Here is an 18,162-nt window from a genome sequence, read left to right as displayed (position 1 = left end):
AAATGTTTAAGTTCCAATAATATGTATGACTCACCCGCCACTCTATCTAAGCAACTCCTCAGCCCTGTGGAATTTACCTTCCCACTCTCGGACCCTTCTCATCTGCACTTCCCCCTGCTTAATTCCAGCTCTCATTATTACCCTCCTGTACAATTGCGGAATGAGGGATGACTGGGTTGCTCAGCGGTTGAGCTACTGCCTTTGGCTCAAGGTCTGATCCCAGAGTCCCAGGATCGAATCCCACATCGGGCTCCCCACATGGAGCCTGCTTCTCCCTCTGCCTGTGTCTCTGCCTCTCTCTGTGTGTCTCGTGATTAATAAACAGAATCTTTAAAAAAAAAAAATAGTTGCAGAATGATCTGAATTGTCCTCATCTAATCTGTTCTCCTTTAGGTTAATTAAAACATAGGTAAGACCCTGTCATTCATCTACTTCATGCTTCATAGCCATTGAAGGTAAAGTCTCATCCTCTTAGGACAACATATAGACTCAATTCCTAATGTCTGCATCCTATTCCCTTCAATTCTGCTACACCCTCAGTCTATCTTGCTTTTTTCTCCCACTCTTTCCTCCTCCTCCTCCTTCACTCTCTGTTTCTCTTCCTCTCTCTGTTTCCTCCCTTTCACACCTACAAACACATGTAAACACACCTTGAGTGCAGACACTCAACTGTTTTTAGGTAGTTCTCATAACTCTTCTCCTGCCCTTGTTGCTCTCTTACCTTAATTATTCCTTCCCTAACTTACTCTGGTTCATCCTCTAAGACCCATCTTGGGTATCATGTCTTCCCAGAGCCTTTCTTCCAGAGCCTTTCTTTTTTTTTTTTTTTTTTTTTTTTTTTTTTAAAGATTTTATTTATTTATGATAGTCACAGAGAGAGAGAGAGAGAGAGAGAGGCAGAGACAGGCAGAGGGAGAAGCAGGCTCCATGCACCGGGAGCCTGACGTGGGATTCGATCCCGCGTCTCCAGGATCGCGCCCTGGGCCAAAGGCAGGCGCCAAACCGCTGCGCCACCCAGGAATCCCCCAGAGCCTTTCTTATACCCTTTCCCAAGACAAATGCCCATCTTCTGCACTGCCTGAGCACCGTATGCATACCTCTTTGTTGCATTCATTAGACAGCATTTAACCAGTTTCTCTCCCCCTTCCCATAGTCTGTAAGGTCCCAAAAGGCAGAGGCTATTCATCCATTCAATCAACAGATGGTTTATGTCTATCTCCTAGAAGATAGGTGTTGATACCATGTATAGAGTGAACAAATAAATACAATCCCTTCCTCTTATAGTTTATTGGGAGACAGCATATACTAGGTAATCTCACAAGTACATACTTATAAATTGGGATAAGCCCAATAAAAGGAAAAATAAGGATAGGAAGAGAGATTTTAGTGGGGACCTGATTTAGATTGGGAGATCACAAAAAGCTTTGAGAAATGACATTTAAGGTAAGATCTAGAGGAGTAAGTTGGAGTTAACCAAGCCAAAAAAGGGGTAGGGGGATCCTGACAGGCACGTACAGGCTCTTTGGTGGAAAAAAAACATTATGCATTGAAGGGATCAAATGGAAAATATGACCACAGCATGGAGGTGTGTTAGAGAGACCAGCCTGGGCTGGATGTATGGCCTTGTGGGGCAGAGATAGGGACCTGGATTTTAGTCAAAGTGCATTGGGAAGCCATTAAAAGGCTTTAAGCTGGATGTTAATGTTATTAGGGATGTGTGTGTGTGTGTGTGTTAATTCCCTCTACTGATGTACAAATTCTACTGAGGAATAAAACTAGGAATCTGTTAACATAGTTCAGGCAAAAGACGATTGTGATTGGGACAAGAACAGTGATAGAGAACCGAATGAAGCACTTAGGTAAGGTTTCTGCTCTCTCTTCCCTGTGCCTGAAATGCACTTCCCCCATCTCACAAGCCCTCCTTTGTCATTCAGAGCTCACATCTATGTCTCCTCCTCATTTATTACTGCTTGCCTGGCACCCGATACGGGACACGGCATATAGTGAGTGTTCAGTAAATAGTGAATGTGTGAATGTACAATCTAAATGCCTTATAAGGGCAGCCCTGGTGGCGCAGCAGTTTAGCGCCTCCTGAACCCCGGGGTGTGATCCTGGAGACCCGGGATCGAGTCCCACGTCGGGCTCCCTGCATGGAGCCTGCTTCTCCCTCTGCCTGTGTTTCTGCCTCTCTCTCTCTCTCTCTCTCTCTGAATAAATAAATAAATCTTTAAAAAATTAAAAAAAAAATAGGGATCCCTGGGTGGCGCAGCGGTTTGGCGCCTGACTTTGGCCCAGGCACGATCCTGGAGACCTGGGATCGAATCCCACGTCGGGCTCCCGGTGCATGGAGCCTGCTTCTCCCTCTGCCTGTGTCTCTGCCTCTCTCTCTCTCTCTCTCTGTGTGTGTGTGTGTGACTATCATAAATAAATAAAAATTTAAAAAAAATAAAATCTTTAAAAAAAATAAAAAATAAATGCCTTATAAGCATATAATTTGGGGGGGATAAGATTTGGTAATAATTTGAATTTTATCCCCAGAATTTTGCACAGTATCTGACAAATAATGCTCAAATATTTGCTAAAGTATTGGCTCATCTTTCTCCTTTTCTCCTTTGCCATTGCGGTTTCCTTGCTTCACACTTTCGTCATCTCATGTTCGAGCTAACGCAGTAGCCTCCTGGCTATTCCCTTGCTTTCGGTATCTTCCTGCCTCTTCTGAGCCAGCCTCCATGTTATTACTGTAACTTTCTAAAACTCCAATCTCATCACACCTGAAGTCTCTCCTGTTAAAAACTGTAGGACTTTCCGTGCTGTTTATAGGTCAAAGTCCAGATTCCTGGGCATGTCATTCAGTCTGATTCCAAACTTCGACACTTCATCTTGTTTCCTTCATGTCCCATGCTCTGCTCGTCCTGGTTAATTAGCGATTCCTCACGTATACAATGAAATGTTACGCTCCGTGTGCTTTTGGTAAGGCTGTTTACTCCGCTGTGCCCTCACCCTAACCACCTAAACAAGGCCAAGTCTCTGTCTCCCCTTGGTGAAGAAGTTACTTCCTTTGGTATTCTCGTGGAGGACTAAGTGCCAATAGGACTATAGTTGGTTTATAACTATAGATATGCTATGTCTCCTCTACTAAATTAAGTTTCCAAAAGAAAGGAAAACTGACTTTGTTGACTATTTTTCTTTGAATCTGTAATACCTAACCAACATAGTAACTAATACAGAGGAACTCAATAAATGTTCTGGGATTTTTATTACAGTAAAATTACATAACATCCACTTACAATTTTAACGACTTCTAAGTGTACATCCGCATTGTACTGGTATGCTGCAGCCATGCCACCATCTATCTCCAGTACTTTTTCACCTTCCCTGACACACTGTACCCATCAAACACTAACTTCCCCTTCTCCCCTGGCCATTGGCAGCCACCGTTGTACTTTCTCTCTGAAATTTACTACTCCAGTTACCTCATACTCATGAGTCCTACAGTAGTTGTCCTTTTGTGACTGGTTTATTTCTAGCATCATGTCATCAAGGTTCATCCATGTGTTCCTTTTTAAGGCCAAGTGATAGTCCATTGTGTGTGTATGTGTGTGTGTGTGTGTGTATACCACATTTTATTTATCAATTCACCCTTCGTTGGATACTTGGGTTGCTTCTACCTGTGTGCTATTGTGAATAATACTGCTTTGAACAAGGGTATGCAGATACTTGTTTTGAGTCCCTGCTTTCATTTCTTTTGGCTATATTCCCAGAGTCAATTAAACATTTTTAATGGATTATTAAATTAGGATATGTTTTACTAATGTACAAAGCTAGTTTTTTTATATAACTTAGTCTGTCCTGAGTATTTATTTAAAAGCTTAGAAATCAATAGAATATGCCATTGCCTTCTCTACAGGGTACCAGCCGTCCTTCACACTATCATGTTTTATGGGATGATAACTGCTTTACTGCAGATGAACTTCAGCTGCTAACTTACCAGCTCTGCCACACTTATGTGCGCTGTACACGATCTGTTTCTATCCCTGCACCAGCGTATTATGCTCACCTGGTGGCATTCAGAGCCAGATATCATCTCGTGGACAAAGAACATGACAGGTAATATAAAAGCACAACAAATAGAGATTTTCACCTAAATCCACATATGGTTGGCATGTTAGGACTTTCTTGGGAAATCTCTCTTAAATGTTTCCATGTATGTGCCTCCCTGTTTACCATAAAGTAATGCCATTTAGAATTAAAGTTCCACAAGCTGTTAGAGGAGTCATCGATCCATGTGAAAAACAGCAGTAGGCAGAACTGAGTGCCCAAGATAAGAGTTCCCATTAAAATGTGCGCTTTAGGGGCACCTGGGTGGCTCAGGCAGTTAAGCATCTGCATTCAGCTTAGGTCATGATCCTAGGGCCTGGGATCGAGCCCCCACGTAGGGCTTCCTGCCCAGCGAGGAGCCTGCTTCTCTCTCTGCCTGCCGCTCCCCCTGCTTTTCTGTGCATGCTCTCTGTCGTGTGCTCGCGCTCTCTCTCTCTCTCTCTCTCTCTCTCTCTCTCTGACAAATAAAAGCTTTTAAAAAAATAAAAATAAAATGTGCACTTTAGGCTTATTAGTACTAGACTGGTATAGTGATTCAGTTGCTTTACCAGATTAATTCAAAGGAGAGATTGTTTCTAATAGGCAAAATGATAGTATGCCTGGGATTTACTTCCAAACAATCCTGGTTAGGTGAGAGAAGTAAAACAGAATTGGCCTTGAGTTAATAATTATTGAACCTGGGTGATATTCATTATACCTGTCTTTTTTTTTTTAATATTTTTGAAATTTTCTACAAGTATTATTTTTCAAAATTACTACATCAGAATAGGGTTTGTTTTTGTGTTCATTGCCACTTCTCTTACAGTGCTGAAGGAAGTCATGTTTCAGGACAGAGCAACGGGCGAGATCCACAAGCTCTCGCCAAGGCTGTACAGATTCACCAAGATACCTTACGCACAATGTACTTTGCTTAAAAAGTCCAAGAATATTCTGTGAGAGGAAGAACTGAAAGATGCATCGACATACAGCATATGTTTCCAGTTGAGTGGGGATGCCTCCAGCCATACAGCAACCAACACTGTGTGGGGACCAGGGTCTGATTTTTATGTTGATACAAGGAAGATTGTTTACTTCATCAAGGAACACAGCACCATTATGCAATATGAAACCAGCCAACTGCTTTTTTGTGCGGTCTCCTTAGGAAGTATCGCCATTGTTTTGTTTTCACTTTCTTGTAGTCTAACCCTTTTAATGCCTTTACCTCAAGTTGCTTGGCAGCACAACTATCTTTGCAAAAAAAGTAAAGAAAAAGTAAATGACAGTTTAAAAAAAAAAAAACACACCTACATGAATAATCAGTGATTGTTCACGATTATGTGTGCAAAAAAATTAATGTGCATTCGTGTATTCTTGTAAAAAGTATCTGTGTATATTTTAAATATATACATGTATACTTCATATGCATATATATCTGGATCTACATTGCTAATAGATATATATGTCTGTGCGTGTATTTTATAGTTCATTCCATTGGGGAACTTTCCCTTTTATCATCTTCCCACCACCACTTTGATTTTTCTCTCTACCTCCCTCGCAACCTCATCATCTACATTTTTTTTCTTGATGCTACCAGTGACATTCAGATGTTCATGTATTTAGTTCATTTGGATATAAAGCATGGCAAAACTAGATTTTTATTTTTATTTTGCACATCCTACTCCTGTCTCTTGTCTCATACACAATTCTAAGTCCTCAACTCTTGATACTGCTTTCTTAAGAAACAAAATTATTATATATATATATATAACTGTGTATATATATACATATATATATATATATATATACTGTTTCTGTGAGAGTACTGTCTGCCCCCTCCTGCTCCGAACTTACATTTGCCATTTGTGCAATGTGTACATAAGCAGTAGCAACCTTAAACTATTCTTTTTCTTTAGTTTGTTAAAGCTGCTATAAATATAAAACCTTGTCAGAAGTTGTAACTCAAAAATTTCCCTCTATAAGTGATGTGTATCCTAAAACCTTCTGTTTCTATGGGTTATACATGAAAATCCCTTATAGCTTTTATAAAGGGCAAATATTTTAAATGATTGGAAGTCTTTAGGGTTGAGGCCTCTGAAATTGGGTGGAGAGAGAGAAGGGGTTATTGAGGATTTTTTTAATTTTAATTTTTTTTGCTAGTTTACTTGCTGCCTCTCATACCTTAATGTGATTTTCATATATATATATTTTTATATATATGTGTGTATATATAAACATATATGTATGTGTTTTGAAGTACAGCTTCCTTTTCTTTTATATTTATTAGAATAGTGCTTTAATAATTAGAGAACTGTATTGGCAACATCTTTTATAGAAATGTAATCATGTTTATTTTAAGAACTGACAACTTGTTTTTGCTGTCTTTTAGTGCAATAAGCAGTTTTAAAGGAAAGCTGTGTCTGTTTGATATCTTTACCACAGATAGTGGGAGAAACAGGCACCTCCATAATTTTAAAAGGGCAAAGTAATACAGCCTTAATTTCAGAAGGAAAGTTTTTTGTAATTTTTCAAGTTTAAAGCATGTCTTTTAAAAATCAAAATGAAAATGAAGGAAGTTGAATTTCCTACGTGAGTCTGACATTGAATATTAGAGACAGAGATGAGCTTTGATTTAGGAAATGATGGTGAATAGGGGCACCTGGCTGACTCAGTCACTAGAGCATGTGACTCTTGATCTTTGATTTGTGAGTCCAAGCCGCATGTTGGGCATGGAGCCTACTTACAAAAATAGCTTAAGATTTAGAAGACATTTAATTCTTTGAAAATAGATCGTGTTTATTGAACAATCATACTGGTTAGGTGCCCATTTTCATTTACTAAAATTAATCAAGAAAATGTAAAATGATACTTTAAAAACATTTTTTTGCCAATTTATCAGCAGTGTAACTTTCCTTTTAAAATTAGGGTTATGATGGCAAAGGAAGTTAGGACTTTGATCATTTTAAATAAGTTAAATCACTGAAATGTGGAAAAAGTTTTATAAAACTTCTGTTTTATTGGTTTCATTCACTTTAAGATATTAAAAAGTATTATAGAGCTGTCAAAATCGAGTTCATCAGTAACATGGAATCAGGGGAGCTTTGCACTTTGTGACTCATGAAAATTGCATTTTAATTTTTTTTTTTTTGCACTGGTTCAGAGTATAGATACTACAGATTGTTTCCAGTGGGCATTGTTAAACCTTTCAGAATTCCATCTGCACATGATAACAAATGGATTAGTTCTTTAGTTTCTCTCTTACCTATAATTCGCTCTTATTTGCCAATTTACTGTATTTTGAGCCTAAAATCTGAGCCCATGTCCTCCAACAGGTATGAAATCTTTCGTTCCTCTGCCAGAAAACTAAGAAAGTACTGTATTTTGTATGTTTATTATTGAAGTGTCTGAAATGCAATTTACAACACTGTTTCAAAGCTCTTTACATGAAGTAATATTTGTATAGTATATACATTTTTTTCTCCCAACCCTCCCCTTCTCCTACAAAAATTTCCTATAAAGCATGTATTTTTTTTTTTACATAGAAATTTCACTAAATATAGTCAGGAACATGAAAACCGTATATCCTAGATGGTAAAAACTTGATTGCTGTATGTTCTCTCAGTATGAGTAATATACCTTCCTTTACCAATAGAAGTTACACAGACTTATGTGGAAAACTGTAGGGCCCAGGGAAGAACTGTAGATACCTTTTTCCTATTTACTGCTTCACCTAATTTTCAGTTACTTAGCTTTCCATGTGCTAGAATGAAACCCGTAATTTAAATCTATTTAGGACTTTTACTGAGGAAAAACCATTTTTTTAAATATAAAGCTTTACCTTTAAAGTAAGTTCTTTTTTAGGGTTTCTTTCTTACAGTTTCACATTGCTAGTTTAAGATTGGTTAACTTGAAAGAATATGTATAGTATATTTTGCTTACTAACAAATTGGTATATCAAACTTAATTAAAAGAAACCTTGTGCTTAGAATTTTAAGATAAAAGACTAAGTGGCAAATACTTTTTGAGATTTGTTTTAATTATTGCACTTCTGGTATAGAATTCTTGATCTTTTTTTATTAAAAAAAATTTTTTAAAGATTGTTTTGGATTTAAAGGTCATGAAACTCAACAATGACCTTTCTGTTCCTGCCTTTGCTCACTAAACTATATAATGAATGCTAAGTTTTGGTCTGCTGTTTTCTATGATGCATAAGAGTAACTTTAAAATGTCAGTCCCAGCCACTGGTATAATTGATTTTCATGTGAAGAAGAGTTGGGAGTTTAATGTATATTCTGGATGGCAAATGTGTCTGGGTAGAGTGCTGATATATGTTATTACAGTATCCAGTTACTGGCATTGAGGACCATACATTCATAATACTGTAGCTGCTATATTTATTTAATTATGTAGAGTCTGACAGTTACTGCACTAAACAATAGGGAGATGAGCAGGATTGGAGGCTAGTATTAGATACCACCCCCCCCCTTTTTTTTTTCCTAAATAAGATTAAGAACATGAAATAAGGTAACAAAGGGTGCTGCCATTTTAGTTTCAATATAGTATTAGGATACTCTTTGTTTTAGATGTGTGGGTTTTTACTTTAGGGGTTTTGCAAAAGGGTACCTCAACCTCCTCAGTACTGGTTTTTGGCATATTTTCACAGAAGTACAGATGCCCTTTATTTTTTAATATTTTAGCTTTTAACAAGTTACTCAGAAAAAAAAAAAAAAGTTCCTCTATGGAAATCTACCTGTTTGTAATCTATTAATTTATTTCTCTTCCTAAAAGAGTCTAGAAGGGATTCTAGTAGGAATGTACCGGGTGTTTTGGAAGGCATTTGATAAAAGATTCATCTCTACCTTCTAGCATAGGGACTCCTAGCCTTCTAAAGACCAATACTAGTTTTCCAAACTAGGTTCTCTGATGACCCACCACTGCCTAATGTTTACTTATATATTATGTAATGGATTTTAGTATGACAGACTTAGAGGAAATTAAATCTGAGTTGCCATTCAGTAGAAATGGCTGGCAGAGGATCTCTGTTTAAGAAAGAGGTCAACACTCAAGAGTGCCGGTAATAGATCTGAAGTAATTGGATTATAGTCCCGGAATTAGAGACCATTGTTGAAAGAAAGTTGGTGTTTTCAGAGGCTAACATGAATTTGCCGAGGGTGGTGATTTTTATGACATCCATCAAGCTAGCCACTTGGATTCAGCTAGAAGAATTTGTAACAGTCCTGGTATTTCAAACTGGATAGAAATATTATGTCAGAAAGCTTAACTGATAACTCCGTATAGTTTTTATTCAGTATTATTAAACCTGAGTTAAATATTTGGTTAGATCATCTGTTAGATGTTTTCCTGAGTATTTTTAAAAGACAGGTTGCTCCATCAGTAACTTGCTACTTAAATTATCTTTTTTGAGTTATCAGTGAAGCTGAAAAAAGACATCATTGGCTTGGCGTCTTTATTTTGTTTTTTTAATCCATAAAAAGTTTTAATCCTTTATACATTCTTTTTGAGAATTCATGGATGTCTTAAAGCTTCAATAATAATAGTTGGGATATTATTATATTATAATATCAAGTGAGGCCTCCCTGACTCTACAGTCTGTCTTTATTTTCTTATATCCCTCCCATTTGATCATATAAAGCACTTTCATGATTCTATAGGATTCAAAGTTAAAAAAAAAAAAAAAAGCCAAGAATAGATGTGTAAAATCAGAACAGAAATGTGGAAATGAGTTTTCTCCAAAAAATCTTCAAAAAAAAAATTATGCTTGTACTAAAAACATTCCTGATCAGTGACAGTGTTAGAAATAATACCATGATTAGTGAAACCTAAGCTGACTCTCAGGAGGAAAAAAATTAATCTCTCTCGCCCCCTCTCACTCCCACTCTCTCTATATAGATATCTCAAAGGAAAAAAATATTTTTTTACTTTTTCCTACTTTTAAAAATGGTACACTTCAGTTTATAATTTTCCATGTCGATCAAAATAATTTTTTTTAACGAGTAATGGTCAAGGCTTGTGCTAATAATATCTACTGCTTTTTTAAATTTTATTTTTCTTTACCCAGCAAAGATAGTACTCTAGATTTTTACATTGTTCATTAAACCTCAAGAATTTAATCCTCTTAAAGTATGGAAGCTAAAGATTTTAATTTGAATTAAAGATAGATAATAAATTTAATATGGAAGGTTGAGATTTACCAATAAGAAACCCTGTTGACGTATCAGGTAACAAAGAGTGTGACAAAATTAAGATCTTGTTAATCATTCTCTCCAGCCATTGGTCTCCCTTCCTTCTTGAAATCAATGTCCGAAGTAACCAAAACCTAATCTATCTATGTTAGGGTCTCAGTAAAGCAAAGATGTTCTTCAGGGTAGACGCTGAATTAAATTTTTAAATCATTTTTTAAAACAAGGCGGTTCTTAGAAAGTGCCTTTTCAGAAGATGGTGCTGTAGATTTTTATTTTTCAAATAGCACGAGACTAAAAATTTAAAAGATAAATTATTTTAGAACTCCAAGAGTGTGACAGTTTCATATAAATAATGTTATCCGTTGTCCTGAATCTGGTCCAAGGGAACCAAGTATAAAGGTTTTATTCAGTAAAGTATCTAGGTAAATGCTCACCAAATGTATTTTGTAAGTTTGAAAAATAAATTTTTAACAAAATTAACCCTTTCAGTTCTCAGCTGTGTTTAAGGTAATCTATAAGGCACATAAGACAGCAAATCTGCTCAACTTCTGAACAAGAGTATAGGGTATAGTTGCAAGTGCCCGAAGGCAAAGGTAACTTGCCAGGGAATTACATATCATTGGCTACCTTTTTTTCTTTTCCCAGCATAGATTGACCCCTCTGTAAATATCTGTTGGCATCATTTTCCTAATTAATATTTATTAAAGAAGACTGCTTATATATAAAAGGAGAGCCAAGTCACCATGGAAATTAGTTTAAGATAAAAAAAAAAGTGATTATATCTGTATGTTTAGGGAAATTCTCTTTTTTAGGCACCAAGAAATATTTTAAGTGATTCTCTCTCTCTCTCTCTCTTTTTTTTTTTTTTTACCATGGGGGGAAACTATGAAAAATGATGACAGTACATCTAAAAGGGTATGGTCACTTAATTAAGAATGCAATGTGCAAAATTGGGCTTTGGAGGAAATAAGCAATATAAAGGGTAATAGCAGAACCATTCGGACTTAATCTACCAGAAAACAGGTTTCCCCTGGACTGTTTACTAGTAGTAGTAAACAGCAGTAAATGATCACCTAACTAGTTCTTGCTTGTGAATTTGGTGAGCATTTCTCCAGAAAAGAATAGACTAAAAACAAAAAACACCACACCTCAGTAACCTTGTATGCTGCATTATGTAATAATGATAGTAAAATTATATCAATTGTTTGGAGTGTACTGTGTGTGTTTGCAAATATACGTGCACATTAAACTTTTTCATTTTTTATAATGTCTTAATAGCAATTATGAGTTTATTTTTTTAATATTAATTTTTCTATTGTGATGTTTATATTTATTGGCAATTTGTGTGCAACTTTTATATTTTGCTTAGATGTTGGTTTTAAGGTATTTTATTTTTATAGATATTTCTAGCTTTTTCTCTTTCTTTGTAATATTAGCAAAGATTAATATGGAATGTTAATATACCAACCAAACTACTAATTCCATAAAGTCTAGAGTTTGGATTTTTACCAATAAACCGTTAACACTATTTTCTAACTTAGAATATTTAATGTTTATATAGTGGGCATTAAAGACAGTCTTTAGACAGATTTCTAAATGTGGAGGGGAGGTGGGGCTTTTCTGTAAATCAGCTTTCTTTCCCTTAAGTAGCAAACTAACACTAACCAATTGGATTTATTTTACCTAATCTGCAGTTTGGGGGCAGCTTGTCAAATAAATGATTGTTAAATTTATTTTTTTAATTTGAACTACATTGAAACTACAAATGGTCACATCATGCAGCATTAGGATTATGATGTTTTTATAGACCTGGGAAACATAAGAAATGATCCCGAAGTCATTGATAATTGACTTTGAAATGAGATTTCCTCCACGCTCCCATAATTACAGTAAATGAAAGATTTGCGACCTTGATTGTTTCCCTAGCATACTTTCAAAGTTGATTCAACCCTGAGCATCAGTGAAGAAACAGGCATCCGGGTAGAAGAGCAGATAGACTGAGTAATACCGTATTTCAGTGAATTAAAAAATCTAAGTAATAACTTATGGATGCAATTAGAAGGCAGTGAAAAATATTGATTGTAAAATATTAATTTCAAGCAATTGTGGTCACTCCAGTTTGCTAGTGAATAGATAAGATTATTTGTATTACAGTGCACACTAACTTTTTACAAAGGCATGTGAAAAGAGTGAATTCTCTTAAGCAAGTAAAATATTTCCATAGTATTTTTACATTGTGGATTTGCTTGGTAAGCCACTTTTCTGTAAGAAATTAAAAGATGCATTTTATCCCATCCTCTTGAGCTTTAAATTCTAAATTATCACGGCTCAGTGTATGACATTTTGCTGTACTATATTCTTTCTGCTGAGGGGGTAAATGAGAAAGTTTCAAGTAATTATAATTGGGAAAATGTTATTTTTATATTATGTAAGATTTTTTAACTTAAAGTGAATCAGTATATGATGTCATATAGACACTAGTCATGTATTTTCTGCAATTTTGCCAGTTACAGTAGTTTTGGTTTTGTTTTGTTTGTTTGTTTGTTTGTTTTATGTACTATTCTCAGCTATTCCCTTCACCCCCACATTAAGTATTAATTGAAGACTGGTACTCTGGTTATAGGAATTTGTTGCTACTAAGTATGTTTCAAGCAGTCAAGGTATATTTTTATTGCAAGTATATGCCACCTCTTGAGGATATTTATTGTGCTTATAACATTAATAGTTTTATTCATTATGTTTCAACATTGTTCTAGGTTGACAGGCATGTAATTCTTGCAGGCCAACATTTTTAAGGCAAGCTCGAGTAGAAATAGACCTTTATTTCTTTTTTTTTTCCTTCTGAAAATTCATAGGAACCTGACACATAGAGCTTATTTTTCTCTTTTAACTGTTGGCTCCATAAATCAAGGAGTACTTGGCATCAGTTCTGAATTACCACAGTGAAGTACTTGGTGGCTTGTTCTTGTTTATAGTCCACCTCCTAAGAAAGAAATAACTTGTGCAGTAAGTAATGGCTCATCCTAAAAAAGAACTGTCGTGAACAGTCCTATATGAGTAGAAAACAGATGGATGTGTTGGTCATTGGAACTTTGCTAGTTTGGGTTTTATTATTTCCAAAAATTAACTGTGTTCACATCTATAATTTTATGTTTGAAGTTTAACAGGCTGTGGCCAGAGATTAGAGAAGGCAATTACTCTGGTATTCAATGCCTAAAACTTTCCATCCTTATTTATTCCATGCTTTAATTGGAAGGACAAACAAGATTCCTTAATTTGGGTCTTTAATAATATTTTTAGAACCAAACAAGGAAAAACTTTTTCTACTAAATCTTGCAGATGTGACTATCTTTATTCTAAGAACCTGTGGAAACAGGAGGTCTTTGTAAAGAAATGAACTGGTGGCATTGTGAGCTGTGTGTAGCGAGGGGACGTGGGAAAGGCTTCTCTCCTGACACAGCTGTAGGTTTCTAAGGATGTCATATTTCCCTAGTTCTCACAACCACACTGTAAAAGAGGGATTTGCTCTCTATGAACCTACAGAAGAGACCTGAGAAGAGTTCCTTGTAACCTAAATTGATCTGCTGCTGTTGTCCCAGACCTAAAGCTGCATCTCTTCTCGTTAAGTCAGAGAAGTCTTGAAAGTTGCTTCTGAATTTATAACCAAGAAATTAAGTGGAGTCTTTATCCTTAAATAGAGCCTTGGCATCGCTACCGACATGGCTTTTCTCTTTGCATAGAAAACGCCCAACAGGCCTTTCCAGACAAGGTAGCCTTTCCTGCAAAGAAAATGTTTTTGGTGAAAGATTTGGGGGAAACACAGATTCGTTGTAATGAAGGGGAATCTTACTTCACATGGTTCAGCCAGGTTAGTGGATGCAACTCGCGCCCAGGTTGCTTAACAAGAGGAAGCTTTGGGTTTGGTAGCAACACACTCAGATCTCCAAAGGTAATGAAGGGCACATAGCTCTGTTTAAAGAAGGGGAGTGATCCCAGATTATTGGAGACAGCCCTGCAAATGTGCATGCGCTTTTTCTGACTCACACCAGGAATAAGTAAGCATTACGAGAAACTCTGTCCCTGAAAGAAGATTCTTAAGATGTTTTCCAGGGGCTTTCTCATTCTTAGCCTAGGGTGTAACCCCTTTCTCCTCTTTAAAAAAGGAAAAGGGAAAGCATTTAAAAGTCATTTGTACAGAATTCCACTATGAGTAAACAACAGTCTTATATATTTGGGGAAGGAGGATCACACACCACAAGTTATAGGTTGGTTGAGAGACTGAGCACTTTTTTCATATTTGGGTTCCACAGTCTTTCCTTTGAACATACCATTCCTTGTTCTGCTTGAGCGTCATCCATTCTGTTTTGTGATATAATCAATGTTTTATGCCATTGATGAATTGTGCGGTTCTCTCCCCACCCTGACCCATATTCATTCTCCTTCTCTCTCAAAAATAAGGGGGAGAAATAAAGCAAAAAAAGACAATGTAATCAGTATCTTTAGAATGTAACTTTGGTCTACAGATGGAGAGAAACTCTTAACTTCGTACAGTGAGGATTAAGATCGAAAGTGTTAATGCTGCTGATATGATCTGTAGCCATAATTTTTTTTTTTTTTGCTAAAGAGTGATAAAGTGAACAGGATATATATCAAAAATATGCTAAAGTGATGAAACTATTGAAAGAAATACTTCAACCTTCTCTAACAGAGATTCCCATATTCTTAAGGCAAAGTAATGTAGCTTCTGGTTTTCATGAATCAGACAGACTAAACTTTAAAATGCTTGTGATTTTTATTCTGACACGGCTTCTTAAACATATCAAAATTATATTCAATGAACACTTAAGACTACTCCTAATTTACGTGTTGATTTGTTCAGAGTTCAGTTACATGGATGCATCTCTCCCATAGGCCGCCTGGTGCGCGCACAGTTCCATATATATATAAAAAAGTTTTAACTCAACCCAATTCGTAGTCAAGCCTGGGCTGTAAGGGAGAAAGTAGAAGCTATTTTGGAATGCAGGAACTCTCTAGAGGGTCGCCACTAGGAAAAGACTGTTGAGAGACGTGTTGCCTTTGAGAGCAGAAAGGGGGCTGGAGTGTAGGGCGAGCCCCTGGGTCTCTCCGGCCTCGTTCCCCCGTACGAGGGTCGTGATCATACCCGCCCTCATCTACCTCACCAAGTTGTAAGGATCGGGGGACGCTTGTGCTCGTGCTCGGGTTCTCCGGAGCCAGGGGCACCCAGCGGCGAGGGGCTCGCCTCCGCTTGGCCTCCACGCCGATGTCGTTCACGGCCGTGGCTCATCCTATCAGTCCTGGCACCTGTGCCCTTGCACGCGGACCCTGTCTGCTTCTCCCCGCCACATGCCCGGGCTGAGTTTTCCTCTAATAGTCCTGGGCAGAAGTGTCCCTTCTAAAACCAAGCTCCTTGTCGTGGTGCTATGGCAGCTACAATTGTATCTTGAGTTAGATTAATGTGGTAAAACCATCAGATGATCAGAAGGTCACTCTGCCTGGGCCTTAGGGCGGGGCCTGTCGGGCCTGGGCACCTGCGGGGGGCCTGGTCTGTAAGAGGGAGGGGGAGCGTCTCACTCGCTGGTCGAGCCTTCCTCTCCAACCACCGTGTCCGTAGGAGTTCAGCCTCAGGAGAAAGGTCTCCATCGTAATTCCTTCTCGAGCCTCTGCCGCGGCGTCTGGCCCCCTCGGCATCCTCCCCCTGCCCAGAACACTTAGGCTGAGACAGGCCGACCCGGTTTCGGGAGGGAAGGGGCTCCTGATTCTAGGAAGTAATAAAGGGCACATGACCGCAGGTTGCGTAAGCAATTCCTTTTTTGCAACAGACAAGCTTGGGGGGTTTTGTTTGCTTTTTCGTTTGTTAAGGAAAAAAAATGCATTTCAGGTGCACAGGGTGTGGACGCTTCAACTCTTACCCTAACCGGTAGGTGTTGACCTCGCCTTGTTGTGGCGCTCGGGCTTTCCCAGCTCTTCACTAGCATCGGGGGTACCGGCTCAGTTTTATAGGATAATGAGAATTACAGGTACCGAAAGGGAAAAGTTGGGGGGGATCCGGGCTTAGAAAATGAACGCAAAGTCCGCCTCGCTGAGTGACACAGCTGAGGACACAGGTACATCAGGAATACTGGCAATGAAGCAATTTGTGCCGTAACGCGTCGCTTTCGTGTCTCCTCAGTTACGGGGACACCCATAAAAGTATTACTGCATCTTGTGAGTGAAGATCGTTCTTGCGGCCTAGTATACAGATGCGTCCGTAGGCCGTGGGAAGCGGTGGGGGTGTGTGGGGGCGTGTGTGTATAAACTATGTTTATAACACTGTGTATTACATAAATTTATATAGAAAAAAAATGTGTTTCTTTCGTGTTTGGGGGACTAAAATTGTAATATAACCATCCCAGTGTAATCTTGACAACTCACTCTAGAGAACATTTATATCGCACACAAATGCACACCCTTAAAGCGTTGCTAACTGCTCCCACTTCAGATAATTGCTGCTTTTTTTAAACCCTAAGTAATGGAGAAGGAAATAGCACTCTTCTTAAAGGGGGCTTTTCTGAAAAAGTAAAATGTAAATAAATATAGGACATGTGGGGAGGGTGGGACCACCTGCAAATGTCCTGCAGAGGGACAAATAGCCTTTTAAATTTTACTTTTTAACCATCTTGACCGTGTGTGCCTATTTGTATTGCAGATGACGTGAACTATTTTTGGGGGTTGATATCAGTATGTTTTGAAACTGAATTATTACACAAAATCAGAGTAACCTCTCTCTCCATCCTCCTTTTCCACACTAACTATTCTTGCCAAATATTTCTGCTGAAACCAAGGTCCAGCATGGGAAAATGATGGACTCTCTCAAACCACCTTCCTCATCTTCCCCATCCTGTCTTACACCTGGTCTGGCCTTAGATTTTTTTGTTGGCTTTTCATAAATAACAACTTACTGTCCTAATACAAAGACTGTGGAATTTCAAAAATGTTTATAAGCCTTTCTTTGTTAATGTTTGGTTACACAGTTAACACCAGTTCAAACAATGGGGTCTAAATCTGTAATATGCTCTAAGACCAGAGAAGACGCTGAACAATACACAACGTGACGGCCACATTTCATTAAGAGGGAAGTGGAGGTGGGAGCGGACTACGATTTATGTAATCGGTGTGTAATCAGAAACACCAAACGCCGGATCCTATCACTGTGTACTTGGGGGCCAGGCTTCGGGTTTGGTTGTCATTTTAATTCCTTGAATACTATATGTAATCATGATGAGCAGAAGGCAAATAAAGTTTTTAAACAAAAGTGCTTTTTTCGGTAATTAAAGTTTGGTAGCAAATTTTCTTTCAGTTAACAGTTACCTTCCCCCCCCCCAAAAAAAAATATGACTACAAAATATTTGCGGTTGAGATTGAGAAGCTTGAAGAAGATGCTTTTTAAGCAGTTCGGTCACTTACAATATTTTCTGTTAAAGAAATTGTCATAATTCTTCTTGAGCCAAACTGTCACTAAAATGCCCCGTGACAGAACCACTCCTCTCTTTCTGCCGTTCCGCACATTGGAAGGGTTCTGTGTTGTATTTGTTTTTAATCCTTAATTTAAAAAAAATAATGATGATCATGGTTTTAGTGTTGCTTAGCTTCAGTTTGAAGTGTAAATTTCACTAATAATTGCAATAAAAAGAAAAGCTTTGCTCCAAACTGTGTGTCTGGTCATCCTTTCAGCTCCTCTGGCTCAGGTACAGGGAGGCAACCTGTGCGGTGGCCGCGATCAACACCTGCACGGTCACACAGTCCTGCCCCGAACCCTGACTGAGTGACCCCACCACCACCCCAGCCCCCCAGGCAAGTTCCTTGGTGCTTCTAAGCCTCAGTTTCC

General features: G+C 37.9%; 1 protein-coding gene across 6 annotated transcripts in view; it reads left to right on the top strand.

Annotated features, from left to right (window-relative positions):
* The window catches only part of AGO3 (argonaute RISC catalytic component 3), a 120,603-nt gene extending 102,619 nt beyond the window's left edge, over positions 1-17,984 (top strand). For all 6 annotated transcript variants that reach the window (XM_072771971.1, XM_072771970.1, XM_072771972.1 and 3 more), the window contains 2 exons: positions 3,908-4,107; positions 4,904-17,984. In XM_072771971.1, the coding sequence (XP_072628072.1) occupies positions 3,908-4,107; positions 4,904-5,012 (309 nt within the window). In that variant the 3' untranslated portion in view covers positions 5,013-17,984. The remainder of the gene's footprint in view (positions 1-3,907; positions 4,108-4,903) is intronic.
* The last annotated feature ends 178 nt before the right edge of the window (positions 17,985-18,162 follow it).

This window comes from Canis lupus, chromosome 13, assembly GCF_048164855.1.
Source record: "Canis lupus baileyi chromosome 13, mCanLup2.hap1, whole genome shotgun sequence".
NCBI lineage: Eukaryota > Metazoa > Chordata > Mammalia > Carnivora > Canidae > Canis > Canis lupus.
The sequence above is the reverse complement of the archived record's forward strand: the minus strand, read 5'-3'. Positions and strand labels throughout refer to the sequence as shown.